Raw genomic sequence first — 23,327 nt, forward strand, 5'->3', positions numbered from 1 at the left:
GAGACAAACACATGAAGCATTTTGTATGTAATGCGTGGGGCTCCTCACACACGGGAAGGTGGAGAAGGAATAGAAACACAGAAGTGTGAGGTGGGAAAAGATCGTTTAACATGGGAAACTGGTGTGAGGTGCCAACAAACGAGCCCTGTGTGTGATTTTACCACACAGGGTAACCCTGGTGTGAGAATACGAGCGTGTACAGTGCGTGTGAACCGCTCAGAGCGCGAGAGGCTCACACACACGGGTGTGAGATAGACGCCGAGTATGGGCGAGTCTGACGCTCTCGAGACGCCTGGTGTGTGCCTGTGATGCCCCTGTAAAGCGCTCTGACACCTTGGATAATATTCGCGCTATATAAAATCGCATTAAATAAAATAAATGAAAAAAATAACATGGAAGATGCTCACAGACGCAGGAATAGTGTGAGATACTCGGAAACATAAGCGTGTTGTGTGTGACTCTCAAAAACAAAGTGTGTGAGGTGAACACCGGTACCATGCCTGTACGAGATTCAGGGTGCGTGAGATATACTCAAACACGTGGCGCCCGGTGCGTGAAATGTGTAGAGCTGCGACAAGCATTGTGTAGAGCTGCGACAAGCATAGTGCGTGCGACGCTCACAGGCAGGAGAACCGAGCTGCCCAGCCCACCCCCTCCCCCAGGTAGAGACTGAGGCCGGAGTCGTACACAGAAGCCGAATGCACGTGCGACACAACTGCAAAGACCACGAACAGTACTAGGGTCTTATGGAGAAATAACCCCCTGGGGACTGTAACTGGTAGTCAGACCGTGGGAGTTGCACCGATTTTATGGTATACGCCAAAATAATGCAGTTTAATAGGGCATTCTCGAAATCATGTACTCCTCCTGCCTAGACGTGTAGCCATATGCGATAGTTCTTGTATTGAAGGTGCAAAATGCGTTGTACGAGGCAAATAGAAAAGAATAAAAACAATAAGGTTCGGAGGTGGTAATACACGTTTAATCTCATTTCCATACAACACAAGGGCTTCTGTATAAATATGCTCAGATTCAAAAAAACATTTGTGTACGCGAAATGAGTGTCATTTCTCCCACCGAAGCCTAACAAATACTGCAGGAATAAAATATATCAAGCGTGTACAAACAGAGGAATCCGGGGTGAGGCGTTCAGGCTGGCTACTTGCATATCTCGTTCGAAGCAACAAAAGACTTGCGCTTCGTGTTGCCGCCACCCGTGGTGACTGGAAAGCCATTTTAAGTGAGCGAGAAGGAAGGCGAAAGATAATGGCCGATGCACAGGCTTCAAAGCGTGAGGCGGCTTTCTCTGCAGTGCTGACTCAGGGGAGGGGGCGGAGCGGGGCAGAGCGGCATGTGGGTGTGAAGAAGCCGGGCCTTTGAAGTGAAGCTAAGCTTCACTTCAAAGGTGTCGGAGGAATGCGGGCGGCTGTGCACGCGCTTTTAAGCTCAATGCACATGCGCATTGAGCTTAAAAGTCACGGGCACTGCAAGGAATCGCCACGATTCCTTGCAAGTTAGATAAAGAGTCGATGAGCCCCTATAGTCTCGCTTGCTCGATGCGCATGCGCATCGACAGGCGAGACCTAAAAAACAACTTGCACACATCATGGCTAAACACTAGATGGAGGAATGTGCACAGCATGTGTATTTACGGTCACACATGCCTTGAACCAGGCAGGCTTTTTCAATGGAGCAGTGCATAGCACTTCGCATGATTTGTGTTTGGTGGTTTGTGGTGCTATAACTAAAGTATTTACAACAATTAGACCATTAGAATATTGAGAGTTCTACTGAAGATGCTTTCTCTTTCGGCGTAGAACTATTGCACATTGGATTGAGTTGCCTGTTCTTTTTTGTGTAGTGAACAAGTTACTTCTTGCTGTCAATCACAATACAATACCTATAAATATGGTTGATGGGTTGCTTCAACTTCTCTCTCCTGTTATCCCTACAAAATGTGCTTGATTTTCACCGATGGTGGCATATGAGCATTGCTTTACTTTGAGTGGTTGACGACAGTAAAGAGCACTCAGTGTTTACTTCTTTTTTGACAACATGATCTAGAAGTCATTTACCATTGCAAAGCCAAGTATGCATCTATCAATGCCCCGTGCAACAAACTGACTATTGCATAGACAATACCACATAGTTATGATTGATGGTATGTCAACATTTAGCATGACTAGTGATGCTGTAACGAAAGTTACAACAGGTAACAGTGTTGTGAAATCTCTCCAGCTCAGTGCTCTCATTCAAAAGGGTCTACAGTCCCCCTTTTGGCAATTTTCTGATTGTGCTGGATACCATCCAGGGAAAGGAAAAGAATTGAATTTAGCTAGAGATTGTGATAATGAACAAGAGATGTATTGCTACTAACTGTGCACCCATCATGTTCCCCAAATAGGGGATTACGACCCCATGCATGCCTCAGTCTCAGCAGAACCTCCACCTATAAGAATATTGCTAGGCCGGTAGCAGGAACAGGAGGGGCAAGGCGGCAATGCTGTGTGGTACAACTGTCCCATTCCATTAGTACCTATCCCACCACATGACCTGCCTGCTGTGTGCTCTCTAGCTCCAATCTTCAAAGAAGGGTTCTTGGCATTTAACGGAGTGCCTGCACACCTCCCCAGCTCCTGTACCCAACACCACTAGCTCTGGCACTCAATGAGCATACCATGCTACGCGGACCACACCTGAGGTTGTGGAGCAAGACTAGGTTCTCTCTTACATTCTGCATGGTATCCTGCAAAAGCTGAAAATGTCTCATATCAGCTGTCAACTACAGGAGCACAGACTGTCTTTTAAGATTCAACAGAAAGGAGTGGTTCAAAGATGTAAAATGTGGGCCAAATGTGTGGTTTTATATCCAGGTTGTGAGGTCCTACAAATAGGCTTAGCATTCATCACACGAGGGTGCCACTAAAAACAGTTTGTTTCTTTGCTTGATAATGCCATTCTGAATTTAAACATATAGGAATGAGAAATGTCATCTTGCTAAGCTTTTATCAAAATGTAAACATCTGAACAGCTTCTCCTCACCTCCTTTTTGCGACTGGATTTCCTTTTTGGCTTGCTCCAAGATACTCTTGATTGCATCATCTGAGCCCGTTTCAGGAGTCCGAATTCTTGGAGTTATGCTGCCTGAAAAAAGGAACAGAACGATATTTCAACCTCATGTCAAATGGCACTTCCGGCAGCCGATGCCGAGTTATTATTAGGAAGCTTGATTTTGAGAGTGGCATTCCACATTAGTACCTCGCCCTCAAATGTACACACCAATTAAACTGGCTGTCAGATATGGCCTAACTCACAAGCCACGCTGCAAAAAAAATGTGTATACTATCTGACGAGATTTACTATTACATGTTCAAATACAATACACATGAAGGTCCAGAGATATACTGTACAACCAAGAATCCAAGTTTCTGGGTTCATAGACCTAGCTCATGTTGTGGTAACTGACTTGTGTGGTCAGTGATACCTACCAAGAAAGAAAAATTTCTTTCTAGTGTCCCCTCACTCACCGGGGTTGCCCCACGGTGACATGCTTCATCATTGGGGCCCTCCCAGTTCTCTACGAAAAGGGGCGTGCTACGACTCACGAACTGCGCAGGAGCACTTTTATGTGAGAGACTATGTGTAGTGCAAAGGTGGTGGAGTGGGTGTGGGTGAATTTAAAAATACTGTGATTAGTGGGCCTCAATATATTTTATTTTGCTCCTAGTCAGGTATATTAAAAATGGGGTGATATCACTAATAACCAACCTATAATGGGGATTGGTTCAGTGAAAGGTCGACATGGTTCATGCTACCCCTAGCATTTCTTCAGGACCATGTAGGGACCAGCCCTACATTTGCCACTCCTATGTCTCTAATTAGACTGTGATACTAAACACACTTAAAGTATGAAGCATACAGGGGCTCCTAATAGAGAAAACAATGACGCGACCCAAGCATGGGATGAATTAACTGAATTAAAAAGAACACAGATTAAAACATTAATTCACGGGGTAATGATGGCAGAGTACCTCAAAATAAGCACCGCCCCGAGAGGACTGATTGTCAGAAATGAGCCTTTTATTTTTCAGCATGATAAACAGTTTAAAAAGGACTGGTCGCTCATTTCATGGCACTGTACCAGAGACTGGTTAGTGCTCATAGTTAAGACAGCAGCACGCCTCTCCGAAACACTTCTCGAAGAAATACACTCTCTAGAGGTACGTCTTAAAACATTCCAGACTCCTAGTGAATTAAAGAAGAGACTGGACGAATTGAATAAAAACAAGACTGATTTTGAGATCAGTCTGAAGGATACTAAGTATACAAAACTTGCAAAAGATCAAAAGGCATTCTCACACGACAAAGTCTACCCCTACATAAGAGATGATTATAGAGTAAGCAGTAGGAATCCGGGGTACAATACAGACACTGATGGTTCTGACTCAGGTTCAGACAGCTCAGGTCCCTCCTCTTACTCCTATAATCAATCAATGAACAGAAGACCCAGAAGAGGAAGAGGCAACGCAAGAGGTTACCGTGGAAACCAAATTCCTCAATGGCCACCTTATAAAGGTCCACATCCGTTTGGTCCCCCATTTGGCCCTTCACCTCAAACCCCCTTTTACTATGGTCCACCCATGTACCCACAACAACCCTACCAGAGTTGGGGAAGTAATCAAGGAAATCCCAACCTTCCTTTTTTAGGAGGGGGCAAGCAAAACCAGCGGGCAAAAAACAAAACCGGGCAGCAAATACAATGGGCTCAACCGGTAGTCACAGAGACACGCCACACGCGCAGCAAGGGACCACCAGAGGCGACGACGAGCGGCCTGTAGATTTGGTAGTTAACCTATCAAGTATGGAACTAACTTCCACCCAAATACAGGTACTTAACAAAGGACTTGGTTTTGTGCCTACCCCCTACACAGATAAATTCAAACTCTGCTGTGAAATTAAAGAATTCCTGAGAAAATTGAAGTTGCAAGTTTTCTTTCAGGATAAAGACAACAACGACCATACTGAATCTGACACTGGCCTAAAAAAGAAATCAACTTTTGTGCCACCACCCGGCAGTTTACCAGTAGAAATCCTGGCGTTTGAAAAAGCCATTATGAAGGAAGTGAAAGACCTTGACCCTCACGCAACGAAAGTGTTCCAGAATACCAGTAACCTGGAACTCCAAGCAATACAGGAACTATCCAAGAATGGCTCTCTAACTATAAAACCTGCAGACAAGGGAGGGGCAATAGTTCTACAGGACACTTCGGACTACAGACAAGAATGTCTACGACTCCTATCTGACACTAGAAATTATATCATCATAAAGGAAGATCCAACCGAACGTTTAAGAATATCCATTGCCTATCTCATCGAGGAGTCATTGGCCAATGATTGGATGAGCAAAAAAGAGACTGAATTTTTAGAAAATAAAACCACGGTCATTCCATATTTTTACACAATTCCTAAAATTCATAAGCGAATGGAAAAACCACCAGGCAGACCTATAGTCTCTGGTATAGGTTCCATCCTTGAACCTCTTTCAAAATATGCTGATGCTTACCTGAGACCTTTGGTACAAAAAACTGATACCTACCTACGAGATACTAAGGATGTCCTATGTCTACTTAAAGAACTTACTTTTGACCCTTCTTCGAGCATTCTTATCAGTCTTGATGTAGAGAGCCTATATACGAGTCTGCCACACAAAGACACACTGGAAATATTGGAGGAGGTCCTTTTTGATTCCGAATGGAATTTTAAAACCCCCAGACATGTGGTTTTAGAGTGTTGCCGCCTGGCCCTCACTGAAAATTTCTTCAGGTTTGAGGAGACCCTGTACCGTCAACAACACGGGACAAGTATGGGAAGCACATTCGCGCCGAGCATAGCGGGTTTATATGTACACCATCTAGAGAAAACTAAGATCCTGAGTGATAACAACCCTTACAGACACCATATCAGCGTGTGGAAACTTTATATTGATGACGTTCTGGTCATATGGAATGGAAATGAAAATGAAGCAACATGGGTTTTTGAGTGGTTGAACCAACAAGATAGGTTTTTAAAGTTCACCAAAACCATGAGTAGGTCCACCTTGGTCTTCTTGGACCTTAACATTTTGGCACGCGATGGCAAATTAACAACAACCACGCACTTTAAGCCCACAGCGAGAAACTGTTTATTGACCTATGAAAGCTTTCACCCGAGACATCTGAAACAGAACCTGCCCTTTGGACAATTCCTAAGGCTCAGGATGAATTGCTCGGAGAAGAATGACTACCTCAAGCAAGCTGACGATCTGAGCCTCAAACTAAAAGAAAGGCATTATCCAACCAAGCTCATCAACAATGCGAAGAAGAGGGCTGGTAACAACCACAGGGATGCACTTTTGGAACCAAAAGAAAGGAACGTGGCTGACATTAGAAGGCCAATTTGCATTACAACATTCAACAAAGTATCAGACCAGATCACTAGGATTGTGAAAAAACATTGGTCAATTGTCAACAGTGGCAACTTGACTATACCAACACCAATGTTTAGTCACCGCCGGGGAAAAAATCTGAGAGACCATCTAGTCCACACCCGCCCGAAACCGACAACATCTACCAACAGACTTCAACCACTGCCAGTGGGACACTATCCTTGCAACAATTGTAGTGTGTGCCATCTAACATCCACCACAAAAATCATCACTTTCAATGACAATACCACATCGCACTTGAGACAAATGTCTAATTGCAACACTAGTGGTGTAGTGTATTTGATAACATGTGTATGTAATCTACACTACATTGGAATGACCACCAGAAAAATTAGCACACGAATTGTTGAGCACAGGAGCAATATCCGGTGCAAGCGGGCCACTACACGCATGACCAATCATTTCTTGGAGAAAAATCACACACCCAACGATATGATATGGGTGGTTCTGGAGATTGTAAAAAGCAGGGAAAATCAGGAAAGAATACTCCACGAACGTGAGCAAAGATGGGTGTTCAAATTACGTACAGACACCTGTGGACTAAATGATGACATACCGTGGGGTGCCTTCACAAACTGAACCTCTTAGTAACTCATACCTCACAGCCACTCTATATTAACAACAACAGTATAGCTAGCAGTTATACAACATTGTAAGTATGACTGTAAGACCCCCTTTTCGAATTACTAAATTAACGTGGTGGCCATCCGAAAGGCGTTACATCAACAAGTGCCTTTACCTTAAATCCTGTACCTAGTTGGTACTACTGTGAAATGATATCTGAATCTAATACAATACCTCACCTGCTTGTAATTTTATACAACAAAACAAATTGGTGACCAAAGGCATTCACGTGGTTCTACCACGAGTAGTTTTGACTAACTCTCCCAAAAAATATATCATGATTGCATATGAAATCCCCAAATATATGTTATTTTCGGTTACACCATCTGTGACCTCTAATAACAATTAAATATGTCTTGGAGGTATTTTCTTGTAAATTTATACTAAATTCGGCCCTGGGTATTTATGTATCGTTTTTAGAAAATTACGAAAGTTTTTGCAACTGCAACATAGCAGTCACGAACCTACTTTGCCCTGTCTTCAATAACGTTTAGTATACCAATCGTTTACATCCTCTTAAGATGGCCGCCATCCCTTCGCGGTCTAGCGGCCCGGCGAACAAACCCGGAAGCACATTTAACAGAGCGAGCGCGGGTGTTCCAGTAAGATGCGGTCCCGAGGGGAGCTGAATCTAGGTATTTCCTCACGTTTTAACGAATAAGGAAGTAAGTAAAGCCCTCGGTAGAATTGACCCGACATTTTGATAACGGAATATCTAGATAACGATAGAGGCAAAAAACTTACCGATCTCTCCATTTTTCTGCCTCATTAACCCCATAATGGATATCCAGCATTGAGTCCAGTTGGTGAAAACTAACCCCTAGAGAGACCATGAGGTGCCATTGAGCACAGCATCATGTAAATATCGTGAAACAGTTATTTTGGCTGACATTGTCTTTGCTCTAATTATGTGTTTTATGTGTCTATCGTCCTGGTCACATTAAGTCCTGTCTTGTTTTTATGTGTGAATTCACAACCACTTCTTATTGTAAATACTATATTGTATTACGCAATACGAGAGTCTGCACGCGCCACTAAGGTGCAAACCTCCACCATAGCACATGAGGCGTGCGTCATGAGAAGACACGATGTGATCCTCCCTATAAGGGAGACATAAAATGCTACTAATGATGTGCTTTTTATTTACAGTTTTTGGAAAAACCATAAAAACGTATGTATTCTATTACGAACGCATGCTTCATACTTTAAGTGTGTTTAGTTTCACAGTCTAATTAGAGACATAGGAGTGGCAAATGTAGGGCTGGTCCCTACATGGTCCTGAAGAAATGCTAGGGGTAGCATGAAACATGTCGACCTTTCACTGAACCAATCCCCATTATAGGTTGGTTATTAGTGACATCACCCCATTTTTAATATACCTGACTAGGAGCAAAATAAAATATATTGAGGCCCACTAATCACGGTATTTTTAAATTCACCCACACCCACTCCACCACCTTTGCACTACACATAGTCTCTCACATAAATGTGCTCCTGCGCAGTTAGTGAGTCGTAGCACGCCCCTTTTCGTAGAGAACTGGGAGGGCCCCAATGATGAAGCATGTCACCGTGGGGCAACCCCGGTGAGTGAGGGGACACTAGAAAGAAATTTTTCTTTCTTGGTAGGTATCACTGACCACACAAGTCAGTTACCACAACATGAGCTAGGTCTATGAACCCAGAAACTTGGATTCTTGGTTGTACAGTAAGTCTTTGGAGGGCGACCTAGTCTTTCATTCCTCCTTCTCCCCCAGTACCTTACTTTGGTCCAGAGATATATGTAGCTGCACGCACTGGGTGACATGACTTAGGTGCATATTTTGTTCAAATCCAAACTTTCACCCAATTCAGAAATCTAAACGCATCCTCTTATTTGTAAATTGCCATTCAGATCCTTCAATGACTTTGCAATCTAATCTCCCGCACAGGACAGTGGTACAAAGCAAGAGTACACATTTGTGGCTGTACGTAGAGCTGCAAGTTGTTGAGAGTGTTCTGTAACACAGTGCGCAGAAAAAGACTACATCGAACCACTTCCACATCACAGGCGCCTGGTGAGACACAGGAAGGAGGCCATGTCTCTAAGGGACCATTTCCCTATGGAAAGAACAGGGCACTGCTCGTATATTGGTTCAACCATTTTCCGATTGCAAGGTCCTGCCAAGAAAAGGAGCACAAATCAGGTCAATGTCAGACTATTTCCCATCACAGGGTCCTGTCAAGGAAGGGACAGCAGGTCAGGTTCATGTCAGACCATTTCACCATTGCAGAGACCTGGTTTGATCCATGCCAGACTATTTACTCATCACAGGTAAATCGCCGGATAGAGGGGCAGGCAATATTTGTCTTGGACCTCTTGACCAGTGCAAGGACTTGACTGAAGTAAGGCACCTACTGTTCCATTTCTTCATGGCACAGATATGTCCAGGTTGAATAAGCAGATCAGCAGTTGTCCATTATCGCCCGGGAACAAGGAGCATGTTAGGTGGAGCCCAGAATTATAAAAACTGCAGGGGAGAACCTTCCAGTATTTGCAATGCCAGTGTACTAAGAACTTAAATGACGGAGGACTGATGAACAACAGATGCCTGCAATCCTTGAGTTAGTCCCAGGGCAGAATGGAGCTAACTCTTGCAACTGGGAGACACATGCACATAAGTACATATCTAAACACTGCAATGCACCACGGTCATTCTTTTCAGCACCAGCAATTTGCATCCACGCTGTCCAAGCCATCGGCCCTGGGGGGGCACTGAGCTCCTTCTAGATTGCGTTGTACTTATGTACCTCTGCACATGTATATGTACAGGTTAGCCGGTATGAGACCGATCGAGCTAAGCCATGACACACAGCCTGTCTCAGACCACCAGCAACATGCTAAGATTAACTTGAAATAAAACCACGATGAAGATAAGAGCAGACTGTGTCAACTAAGCATGCACACTGTCGTCTGAACAACACGTCTACGCACCCAGCAGCATATATGGACAGCCCAGAGATGATCATATCAGCTACACAGACTCAACAGACAATGAAAAACAACACAAAGATGCAATACGCAGGCAACAAGACAGCAACACACTAAAACAACAGCATAAACGATGACAGCACAGAGACGTGCAGCAGATAATTGCAGAAAGAAGAAAACGTGTGTATGTGTACATGTATGTGTGTGTGTGTATACACACACAAACACAAATAACACAAGCTATGCCAAACCAAAGTCTAGAGCAGAGGTGCAGCGGTCTTCAAACATCTTAATGCCATGCCCTCCTTGTAAAAAGAAAAACACCTAGGACCCCCCCTTTATTTTGATACAATTATTCTGCTAAATTGGCAATGTTTAAATATGTCTAAACATATTTAAACATTAAAAATGTCTAAACATATTTAAACATTGCAGTTAGGCTCTGTCACCCCTATTACACATACTTCCAGTTAGGATAAATGACAAAAGTTGTTAGTGGTGGCCCATTACAAAGTCGCTTACCGCTCAAGTCTTTATCACTTAAAACAAAGCATGATGTTTCACTTGGTCAGAGCCTGACTCCCCCTTCCCCCACCGAGATCACCTAAGGCCTTCCCAAGGGGGCCCACCCCCCAGTTTGAAGACCTCTCGTCTAGAGAGACACAGATTCAGACAACAAGTACCTCCCTCTTCAGGCAAGGACAACACAAAGACATGCCTACAAAACTAACAACCTTTCCCATGGAAACCATACACTGTGAAAAGAAAGCAATCAGATACTACATAATTCAGGTTGTGTGGAGCTCCTGAGCCGGCTCTTTCCCATATGAGATGGGGTTATATATCCTTGTGCTTTTTAACCAGGACCGTTTATAAGGTGAATAGCAGATGAACGCTTGAGATCAGTGAAAGCTAAACTGTAGAAGCGACTCAAATGTGCATGTGTGCATTAGAAAGCATTATGATCTATTTGGGCTGAGAATGAATAGTTCTACATCGCAGACAAACTTGATTCACAATATTGATAGGTACCAGGAAGACTAATAAAAGCAGACTACATTGAAGTCAGGGAGCGTAAAATAGTCTAATCACGGACAGAACAAGTACTATAGATGGATGGTTAATGGAATCAAAACATCTAAAATCAGAAGTTAAGGATATTCTGCTGTTTATGAGAAATCTAAAAAGGCAGTTTTCACATCAATTTAACCAACTTTGTGGTACAGTTATGGACACTGCTCTGTTCTTTGTTGTTGGACCGTATCATCTCTGCAGGGTCACCCCAAACTTTTTACCCTCGCCCCTCCTGTTTTGCTGAATTTGTTTTTGTTGTCTTTAGGACTCTACCACAGCTAACCAGTGCTTAAGTGCTTGTGCTCCCTCATTAAATCATGGTAAAAATGTATTGTCTTACACTCAATTGGCACATTTAATATACTTATACATCCCTAGTAAAGTGGTACTACAGGTACCCAGGAGATGTAAATTAAATGCTACTAGTGGGCCTGCAGAATTTTTTCTGTCGCCCACTTAAGTAGCCCTTCAAAACATGTCTCAAGCCTGTAATTGAAGCCTATGTGTCCAGTTTTAAACTGCCAATTCGACTTGGCAAAATATAAACCTTTTGCCAGGCCCAAACCTCCTTTTTAACACATAAAAGTGACCCCTAGAGTAGGCCCTAAACAGCCCATAGGGCAGGGTGCGTTCCATTTAAAAATTTAGTTGGCCATGTAGTTTTACATGTCCTGATAGAGAAACACTCTGCGATTCATTTTCATTATTGCAGGGCCTACCTTTTTAAAGACTAGGTTACCTTATTAAATTTAATAAATGATAACTTTTGTTTGGGAGTAAGTAAGAATGTCTGGTTTGGTGTCTAAGGATTTGTAATTTAAAACCCTCTTTAATGGTAAAGTCGGATTTTAAGCCACAATTCTGAAACTGCCACTTTTAAAAAGTTTTACTCCAAAGATGGAATTGGCCCTAATTCACACAGCTAGACTGGCAGGTAAATACAACTGAACAATTTATCTAGCTGACTGTTTACAATGCTGTTTTTTACTTCAACAGACTAAGACCAAACTCGAAGATGTCTTGGTCTCCATAATTTATTATGTTAGAAATTTAAACCTGTTTCATGGAAAACCATTTCATTAGATTTTTTTAAAACAGAGTTTGAAAACACTTCTTGTGTAAACATTGAACATAAAGACAAACTAACACAATGATCTAAAATACCAATACAAAATAAAACCAATAAATCGGTTACAAAGTAAATTCCAATACTCAACCAGTCAATATTTCCACAGCAACACTCCTCACAGTTTGTGGTTGTATTAATAATACATCCGGGGGTTGCTGACCAGCGTGAACAAATATTCAATCTTCAAGGATTTACACATTTAGAAGTAATTCCCTTTTAGGTGAATCCTATTTCCATACATTTGTTTCCCCAGTGGTAAAACGTGCTGACCTGTTTCAAATCCCAATCTGATTCTTGGGATTTTCTTCAGGGCTAAGACTGGATAGAATCTGCTGAATGTGCGCTTTAGAAAGCCTTATCTAAGTAAGTTAACAAAAGCGCCGCTCGTGTTGCTGACCGTCCGGATTTCTTGTGCGCACTAGAAGGAATCTTTTCAGGGACTTCTCCTTGTGTTTGCAAATTTACGATGACACGTTAATTCTTTTTTTTGTGCACTTTTGTAGGAATCCTCGTGTTACAATTAAATGAAGACACATTCTGATTTTTCTTTATAGTTCGTTCAGCCGTTACGCTATGGCGTGAAGCTCTGACTGGTCCGGACTAATTATGCACTACTCACTGATTGCACGTTCCATCGTTCTTATTCGGAACCATCGTAACCTCTCTCTCTTCTGTTTCTGTTCCTTTCTTCTTCTTTCCATTCCCCCCGGTTTCCCCCTCCCTTCCTTTCTTCCGCCTCATACAGGCTACCTCTCAGTCATATACCCGTGTGTCCTGATGATGATCCCCCTATTTTAGTTGGGATCGACACGTCGACTTGTACATTTTGAATCTAAACTGGATCACTTGAATTGTTGTGGGGCATAAGAGGTTTGTCTTACTGTGATGGTTCTGAATTTGTATTCTCTGATGAAGTCACTTTATGTATGAGTGCCCGAGGTACGGAAATCTGTTGACTTCCAACTTTTTTACCAACGTGATTTTGTATATATTTTTTCCTTGTGTTTTTTTATTTGGTGTTTAATAAATACATTGTCTCTCGATTAGGAGAATACTGAGACAGGTCTTAATGCGGTTCTGTGTACCATTGTCCTTAAGCTCTTTTGTAGGGACCTTTGTCTCTCATAATACAATGTATACCCTTGGTCCATCCTGAAATATAGGGTTCCCTTGTCGCTTTTAAAAATACCAAGGGCTCGTTAGCTGGCTTCCTGTTCTGAGCTACAGAGGCACAACAAGCTCAAGAAGCCTCCTTGCAACTGCCCAGCTGACCTACTGCACTGGACCTGCTGAAACCTGCAAGAGCCCTGCTGTCCTCTGCTGGAGTGAGTTACTGATCCGCTAAGAGGTCCCTCCCTGGTCCAGAAGCCTTGGTATGGCATTAGTTGAGCTACACGTAGAAGAAAAGGTAAAATCTTGAAGTTTGGGGTTTTCGCGCCAAGATCTTGACTCTAACTTCCAACACGAAGCTCTGGTGAACTCAACTTTTTACGCTATAACAACCTCAAGTGATGATCGGCAACTCGAGATCTGCACTTCGTGCTACAGCATCGACAGCCTGCAGTGACAACCAACATTAAACTGTGACCACCAACGTGAGGCTCCAGCAACGACTGTCCACTATGCCTGACAGGATGTCCAGCAACACTTTCCCTGCTCCTCGTGGCTGACTCTACTGAGAACGGAACTCTTTGTACTGGACTTTAGAATGTAACTTGTTCAGGGGGACTAATCTGGTCCCTGTATCCGGCCTGCGCTTCATCTCGATCAACCTGAACTTGTGACTTTCACCCGGTCTCGCATGACCAGATAACCGTGAGTGGCGCTTCATGCTTCTAGGCGCTATACTTACTGTAATCTTTGAAATTGCATATCTACGGTTCTAATCGTTGGGCGATTGTCGCTTTGGTGTCTAATAATTGATTACATTTTACTCTATTTTGTAAATTGCTGTGAGATTTTTCCTCTGTTGCGTTTTCACTTTATTACTGTTTGAGTACTACATAAGTAGTTTACACATTGCCTCAAAGTTAAGCGTCATTGCTTTTGTGCCAAGCTACCAGAGGGTTAAGCACAGGTTCATTTAGAGATAATAGACAAGGATTGTGGCTATTGCTTGAGAAGGGCTTACAGCCCCCTCAACCAACAACCCAATGTCTCATATTTATGCATTTAAGATTCTGTGTAAAGACTTCTTACTCAAGATTTTACATTCTAATTCGAAATTACGAATTTTCTTTCTATGAAGCTACGTGCAGTACTCTAGTACCCTTTAAGGTGTGATCTACGCTCTGTAAAACAAAAACACAATGGAGCGCAAGACAACAGGGAGTCTCTAATGACGATGCTATTATCCGAACAGTTGGGATGGCTATTTTCTGTCTCCAATACTGCTTGCCACAGGCTTGTAGTTTAAAAAGGGTTCCTGTTACAGTTTGAATACGATTAGACACAAGGAAGAGTGCATTTAAGTATACTGTCTCTTTATGTCAAGCACATACATTGTTCCCGTCTATAAAAACGAAATAAATTTACCAACACTAACATAAATAAATTATCAAACGGTCTGGCAGATAACCGATAGTTCATCTTATTTACGACCTTAAATAAGTCATGAGCTGGCTCCATGTCACTCCAAAACCAACAGGTCATCAATTATTACTAATAAATTGGCATGAGTTTGTGGCTGTATTCCCTTATATGCTCATCATGTCCGATGCTGCTAGCTCCTTTACTGGAGAACCTACCTTTTCCGCAAGCTGCATTTGTTTTTGGCTAGAAGTCATGCTCTGATGTGAATTTCAAATTAAGTAGCATTCTCGTGTAAGAATATAAAAATGTGAAACCGTTCCACAAGTGCATAGAGAACTTAATGAGACACACAACTCACCTCGTTGGCGCACCTGAATCGTCCTCAGTGCCAGGACATTTTGCTCATCGGAGATGAACTGTTTCATTTTGATGAATGGCTCCTTCCCCTTCACCGTGAGCTTGCGCCAGGGTTTGGGTCTGGCAAGGATTTCGCTGACGGACCCCTGCGAGAGCCCAAGCACATAGTGTCCAAAAACACGCTGCCCAATGTTGTGCTTCAGCAGCTGTTCTTTCACTTGGAAGGCGATTTCAGAAGTATCCAACTGCTCCTCATCCACAGAGCCGGAACTGCTCCCCTCAGACTGGTCGCTTGGTGGGCCGGAATCATTATTGCTAGCAGCTGGATTGAGGTTGGCAGACAACAGATTTGCTTTGGCTGTGTAAAATGTGGATGGGAATGCCAGCAGGCCATTGTTCTCGCTCTTGAACACGGGTGGCATCATTTGCTTGGGATGAAGCGTGTCCATGGGCATTCGCTCATTGCTGGCGATGCTGGGGAATGGGGAGAGGGAAAAGGATCTTTGTGCTTCGTGTCCAGTGATCGGCCCCATCAGAGTTTGGATGGAGCTGTTAGAAGACAGGTCCTCAACTGGTGGATGAGACATCCTCAGCGGAGAAGAGTATGATTTGTCCGTTGTTAAAGAGTCCTTCCCCAAATCGTCTTCGGAGTGATCCTCTAAAAGATACAAGATAAAAACATACTATAGATGCTTGTTATAAGATCGGTCAGGTACATATGGCAAAACACACTTCTCCTATGACAAAGCACACTGCTGAAACATTAACTGCTAGGGGAGATTTTAGTGAACATAGGCTTTGATTGTTTGGAGTATGGTTTTGATTTGGCTAAAAAATTTTTTTACGAACATATAATTCTAAAAGCAATTAATCATACCCTGGAGTACAGGACTTATATAGTAACAATTTGACTTTTCCAGTTATTGATTTAAATTTGATTCTGTTTTATTACTTAGAGTTTAACTGAGATATTACTACTTTCTGTGCAATAAAAAGGGGGACTCTCTAAATCTTTTAGAGGGACTAGAGAAGCAGGTCTTCGGGTCTAGTACCACTCCACCTGACAGTGAGGTGGATGAGAACAAAGTAAAAAAAAGAGCATCTGGCATAAGTCTCCCCTTGACTCAACCAATCATAAATGGCATGATCAAATATGTTCCAGACTAAAGGTGCCAGGGGCAGGACTGTCCCATGAAACATGCAACAAGCTCAATCCGAACTCCCGCCCCTTCAGGCGGCATCACCATGCATCATGAAGCAGAAGTACAAACTATCCAGACTGGTAGACCACACTTCTCAGGTGTACCTTGTTGAAACTTTTCCCATGTTATTACGGTTTCTCAGATGCAGCTGTTATAGTCACTAATCTCCTACTTCTCTCAATCACAAGGGCAAGGAAGTAGATACAAATGTGAGACCTGCTACAGACCTGTGCAAGAGGACAGACAGTCTATCTTCACTGCTGACGAGTGAACTTAACTTGAAGGATAACTGCCCTATAAGTATCCTTGACAGTTCCAGGTGCAGAGAAAGTAAGGCAAACCAAGCCACTTAGGCTTTATCAAATCCAAAATATTTGTATTACATGCTTCCATGTGGACAATTCACACTAGCTGCAAATGCCTCGAGTAGAAAGACAGTCAGGCAACTGTGGGCTGCAATGAAAGAAACACAACTCAGGACACTTCCAGATTAATATTTCATGGCGGATCAAGGTTGATGCATTGGTAATTAAATATGCTAAACCCATGCACACGCAGATCACCACAAACCAGAAGACAATGGACCCTTATCCCAGAGGCCAACAATACAATGAAACAGCTCGCCAATAGAGAGGTCTAACCCTGAAAATGAATTTTCCCAGATCGAAGATGCATGGAAGACTTTCTTGTGAGTGATTCTCAGACCTGTGCCTTCTGGGTCATTGAGCCTCTATGGTGTCACAAAAATACAGACAGTGAAACTCTGCTACTTCCCGTATTTTGTGGTCTATGGCAGTGCAACACTTTGCGGAACATAAAAGAGTTAATCTGATGCGGCACCTAGAAGATATGCAGACAAGGAGGACCCTACACACCAGGGGTGGTCCAGACTCCCGGTCTAGGGGACGCACAGAGCCACCTGGGTGCAACAAACATTTGGTGACTGGGCTGGTTTCCCTGCAGGACAACACATTCCACAAGCACTGCGAACAAGAGGAGGGGCAAGTCGCCCTCATAAGGAGAACAACACTCCCGCAGTGCGGGAGCATAACAAACTTATGGTGACTCTGGTTTGGTTTCCCTGCAGGACTTCACATTCCATAAGTTCCATGGAGCAGAGGATGTGGCCTAATGACCAGAGACATCGACCTCGAAGCTCGGGATCTGGGTTCGGGTTTCGACACGGATGCTTCAGATCCTGTGATTCTGGGCAAATCACTTAATATCCCCGTGCCTAACAAAAAATCAATGTGTCTTTCTGTATCTCAGCTGGTGCTCATGTAAAGTGCTCTGATACCTCCGGGTCTTGTTTGTGCTATATAAAACTCCCCCCACTCAAAAAAGAGTCTCCTCATAAGCAGCACAGTGCTTCACAGCCCAGGCTCAGTCCGGGTGAAGACCAGGTCACGACAGGCCTGTCTGAGCCCAGAGGAGGCTGGACTGGACCCCCCTCCTAAGCCTTACTTTCCGGGTCTCGCTTGACTCAACCACCAATTCAACGGTATCATGGGTAAGCAGAAGATGGCTGGTAATACTAGCGTGCCCCAGAAAGAAACAACTATTGATAGTATACTGTAGTGAGCGGTAGGGGTCATATCCAAAGAAGATATGAGGTACTTGGGCGGCAATCATATGGTTGATAGTGATGGAGCCCCCGTTCAATAAGTTCTTTAGGATCTGCGTGGGCCCAGCTATTGTTGGACAGCCTTGAGCTAATGGGTGGGATCCAGAGATGGCACATAACAGGACTATCTTGAATTCCCACCTTCTTCATACCCTAATGTAGTCTTCCTGGCGTGCGTTTCTGCACTTAGACGTGACCAGAGTGAATCATGGGAGCAATTACCACTTATAGTAATTTTTTGGCTCTCCCAATATTTATTATTATCAATAGCAACCAGAGCCTTATGACCAGAAGGGTGGGTTGGCTGAGCCCCTGTAAGACACATTTTTTGAAGATTGTACTGTTGTCAATTTTAGAAATTCAATATGTATGAGCATTTCTCCAAATATTCTGATGCAGAGCAGGGAGGTATATTCTCCTACCTTTGAGCTATTTTTATAAAGCACCACCTCACCTCAAAACAAACAGCATGTTTCATAGGTTGACTGTCCCAAACCCGACAATATATCGGCCACAGTCTTCAGGAAACATGCTGTTAAGCAATAGATATGAAGCATTATCATATTCAATGATTATTGACTGACTTTATAAAAATGTTTCTTTAATTACATTTCTTCGGTTCAATAGATACAGGAGGCTGAATAATAAATATCATACAATCTCATGACGTGTCGTAAACTTATGAAACTCTTCATATCAGGAATATACAACCACCTAAATATTTAGACAACAGGTCTGTTTGAACCAGGGTCCTTTTCCAACCTTTCCCCTCGCCGAGTATTGACTGATTTTTCAACCTACTATGGATGACACAGCTTGAGGTGAAACACAATACAGGCCTAAAGCGTACGGTCCTAATAATAGCTTGTCTCCTATTAACATTTTGAGCTGGAATGTTGCTGGGATCAGTTCAAAGCTGTCTGTCCCCGACTGCCTACCTCTGGTTAATAGATGTGACATCATTTTCCATCAGGAAACATGGTCCATTGCTCTATTTGCTGGTGATGGCTGTTTGCTACTCCATCCCCGCTTCACTCTTTAGCTCTAGGTGTGCTAACGGTGGATTGTCAATTTGAATCAAACTGAGACTGCAAGTAGGAGTAAAGGATGTGGAAATAAAAAGTACCGAGATCCAGATTGTATTTGCAAAGGGAATGCACGATTTTCATCGTTATCTGTTTCATTTTTACAATAATGGCTTTGTGAATTCTATCAACACACATTTGTCCTCTCTATTAACTTTTGTTGAAGATTATAGTATAAGCATAGACTGCCCACGCAGGATGAAATTTAATTCTCTACAGGATTTCAATGATTAATTGTCGTTAAATACTATTTATCTGGGCAACCCAACTTCTTACACCATTGTCAATTTAAGTGATCGTGTGGGTATTGACCTGGGTAGCTATATTACAGCACATGATTTAACCTGCATGCTTGAGTTTGCAAGTTGTCAGGCCATCAGGATGCCATCTTTTAAATGGAGGGCTTGTGTCTCAGTCATAGGTTATATATTTTTATCTCAATGCATAATGAGATATCTCATACAAGTGGGAATTTCTTGACAAAAGCTATGGAGATCAGAACCCCTTAGCTGCCTCGCTTACCTTCCGGTTGTCCAGAGCCAGCTGTCCACTAACATCTTACATTATCCACAACCCCAACACAACGGTCTAAGGCTATCTTGGAATCTCCCAAACCTTTTCTTAATCGTGTTTCTGAAATGGACAGTAGTGCGTGTAGTCTGTCTGCTTTTGAGGAAGTGTGGAACTGCATTAAAACTACTTTATTAAAGCCCGTGCACAAACGCAATGCTCCCCATGGTGGTTTGACGTTGTCTGCCCTTTACGTCCAGACCTAGAGGCTTGGATAAGGTACCCATGTCTTGCTTGCTTTATAAATGAGCATTAAAAGATGGAAAAGACAAATAATCAATGAAAACTGGGAGCACCTGGTACTCGCTTTTGGTCTACTGCAAACTCTGCTAAGTTGAGTGGCCATTTAGTATCGTTGATGAGCAATCATATGTCCTCTGCACAGTGGGTTACCCAATTTCTACAGGTATTTATTGCCTTCACTCTGATTACACCTCACTGATTGACTTTTCAAACTACCTTGATATGGGAGCTGCACCTATGTTTACAACACATGACGAGACTGATGCCATACGCCAGAGCCCTTCAGGCAAAGCCCCGACACCTGATGGGCTACTCAGTGATTTAATAAAATGTCATGTAATATGTGTGGCCCACTTTTGACCAACACTTTCAACAACTTTTATTGCAAGCCTGGCTTGTGGTCCACATAGATTATTGTCCCTATATTTTAGAAGGGTAACCGCTACTGACCCAGCTCGCTCATTGACACCTCAGTCATAATTATAGGCAGAGTTTTACTCACCTGAATGTAGGATTGGTCAGTATAGTATAACAATATCTTAAATCCCAGTCAAAATGCTTCTGGGAGTGTCTGTGTACAGTGGAGCAGTGGGTCAAGTGGAGAGTTATCTGACTTTATATATAGCGGGATTCATCACGGATGCATTCTCGCAACCTTCTTTCTTTCGTATATATATATTCATAAATTAAGGTCCTGTTAAACAGTGCCAGATGTGAAATTCTTATGAGTAACAGTGTCCCCCCTCCCGCTCTCCTATACACAGATGATGCTGTGTTGATGATGGCCCATACTCCATAGGCCTTGCGTTGCCTTGTCAGCTCCTTCACTTGTTTTACGGCTGATCTTGATCTAATAACAAACTTTACCAAATTCCATATAATGGGCTAATGCCCAAAATGGTTCAGTGTGGAGGCCCTTGCAGAATTGGTAACAACAGATTAAATAGAGTCAATAGTTTTTTCTTAGTTTTGGGTCTTTTTTGATTCCTCTGGAACTTGGTCAACCAACATTTCAAACTTCCACTAGAAGCGCAGTCAATCTATTGAACTTTTTAATTTACTACGACCACCAGGAGTCAACCATAGCCTTTTTTGGAATTTACCATGGCCAGTGTGGGGGTATGGGGCTTTACCAGCTGCTCATCCTTGCAGCTGGAGGCGAATCATCTCTGCAGGCGCCTCTTTTCATTCCCTCCTTCTGCATCACATTATATGTGACATGAAGAACAAGGGCTCCCTTTTTTAGAAGATCATATAAAGCTGGGCCCAGTGTCTCTGTGGCTATCTACCTGGCTTAACTGAAGCGACCCTACTTCAAGCCTGCTCCAAGCCCACCCACTTTTCATACACTGCAGCCCGCTTTTCATTCACCCAGTGACTGGTGTCCGTATTGTATGGCCTTTACCCCCTTCCTCCCCATGCTGTTCAAGTTGTAAATTTCCTGCTCCACTCTCGTTGTCCATGTTTCCCTGATCCAAGCCTGCCCCGCATCCCACTTTTCATTCACCCAGTCGTGTTGCCTTTAGGCCCTCCCTCCCCTCCTCATGGCGTTCAAGTTGTAATTTCCCGCTCCCCTCGGGTTGTCCATGTTTTATTTTGTGGCTTGCACACTCGTAATGGTCGCTCGAGGTGCCTCGCCTCACTTCAGCCCTCCCCCCCCACACACAAACACCCTTGGAGCACGGGTGGTACGGCGGGCAGGATCGGACCGATTGCATTTCCAATGCTTGTTAGTGTAGTCTGAGCATTCCTCAGTAACGGAAAAGCAATGCTAAACAAGCATTTGCAATGCAATAGGTCTTGCATTACTGAAAGTTTGAGCTATTGGAGCTGCAAATAATAATGCAACGCCAATAGCTCTAACTTTCAGTAATGCGAGACATTTTGCATTGCAAATGCTTGTTTTTCCTTCCCCCCTGCCTGAGCGCCTCCTCCCCTTCATCTCACCACCCTCTGCTTTACATTTATCCTTCTCTCCTCTTACTCATCACCTCTTTCTCTCTCCTCCTCTTAATTTTGCACGTGATCTCCTCCTCAGAGGAGAAAATGAATAACAAAAAAATCTGCTGTATACAATATAAAACCATCAGTGCAAAACTGAAAAAGCAGCGCATCGACGACATGGGAGGAACAGAGCTGCCCTCGTTTGCCTACCAATGTTGGAGGACTCGTGTGGCTTCTCCGTGTGGTAAGTCTGGGACGAGAAGGAGGGCTCTTTCCCCACCAGCAAGTTGTCATCAGACTTTGATGTACTCTGAAAAACAGGCCGCCTTTGTTAGATCAGCCAAAGGATCCCAAAATAATGTGAGAACATATATATATATCTTTTTTTTTCGGAAGAGAGCAAATGACTTGCCTGGGAAAGGCTGCAGCTTGCGGAGGCAGACTTCATCGCTTTCAGGATGCTGTTGAAAAAATAATCAGGTTAATGTGGGAAGTGTCTGCGCGGCTCTGGGTCTCACAAATGGCTTCCCTCGCTCTGTCTGGGCTGGGGATTGTCTGCTTGTAATGTCTCATAGACGGTTATTTAGAGACGTCTAGTGGACTAGATCAAAGCAGGGAGGGGGTGGAAACTGCCTTGGAAATTAGCATGAGGTTTCTTCTGAGGTCAACATGCTCAGTTACACATTTACTGGTTTTTTTAAATCTAAAAATATGTGAAAATATTACCTTTATGAGTCAAATTGGCCCTTAGAGACAGAGACATAAACAAGCAGCACAGCGATAACTATTATCTAACTGAGGTAGAGCCACAGACGTCAGAGAAACAAGCAACCGATGGCAGACCACTCAGACCAGTTATTTTTCTTTCACAACACCGTGGCAAGATATTTAATTACGTAGTCCAGTGGTTCTTATCCTTTCGACTTGTGGACCCCCACTTAATCATCATTGGAACCCAAGGATCCCCAGTTCATCATTTTTGGAATCTGCTGATCCATTACTGGAAGTCTGAGACCCTGGCCTCAGCATTTTTCATGATTTGAAACCCCCAAGAAAATACAAAAATGGAGAAAAAAACATTTATCAAACAAATACACAAATGATGAAAGATTTTGTACGATTCACAAACAAATATAAAATAATACACATTTTAATTTATAGAGGATGTTTTTTCTAAGTTCAGCTAAGGCCAATCATCTTACGTACTAAAATCTGTTTAATGAAATTGCAATATTCCCACAATACTAATTAATTTTTAACCTCAATTTACCAATTCCTTCCAATTTACAGAACGTTTTAAACATTTTCAATCTTACATGTTGCTTATGTATTTACATATACTTTATAAATCTGTTAATATTATTGAATTTTCTAAGCAGTCGCGGACCCCAGGGATCACCGGACCGCAGTTTAAGAACGGCGGACCTACCAGATTCCTACAGGGTAGCAACCCTCAGAGATGCAGAATTCTTGGGCATACACAAATAAATG

The 23,327-nt window shown here is 43.0% G+C and overlaps 1 protein-coding gene across 4 annotated transcripts in view; it reads right to left on the reverse strand.

The window, feature by feature from the left end:
- Positions 1 to 23,327, reverse strand: part of CUX2 (cut like homeobox 2) — an 854,685-nt gene that overhangs the window by 82,564 nt on the left and 748,794 nt on the right. For all 4 annotated transcript variants that reach the window (XM_078667470.1, XM_078667473.1, XM_078667472.1 and 1 more), the window contains 4 exons: positions 22,249 to 22,297; positions 22,047 to 22,146; positions 15,170 to 15,826; positions 3,043 to 3,144 (listed from right to left, as the gene is read on the reverse strand). In XM_078667470.1, coding sequence (XP_078523596.1) covers positions 3,043 to 3,144; positions 15,170 to 15,826; positions 22,047 to 22,146; positions 22,249 to 22,297 — 908 coding nt within the window. The remainder of the gene's footprint in view (positions 1 to 3,042; positions 3,145 to 15,169; positions 15,827 to 22,046; positions 22,147 to 22,248; positions 22,298 to 23,327) is intronic.

Source organism: Lissotriton helveticus, chromosome 11 (genome assembly GCF_964261635.1).
Source record: "Lissotriton helveticus chromosome 11, aLisHel1.1, whole genome shotgun sequence".
NCBI classification, from domain to species: Eukaryota; Metazoa; Chordata; class Amphibia; order Caudata; family Salamandridae; genus Lissotriton; species Lissotriton helveticus.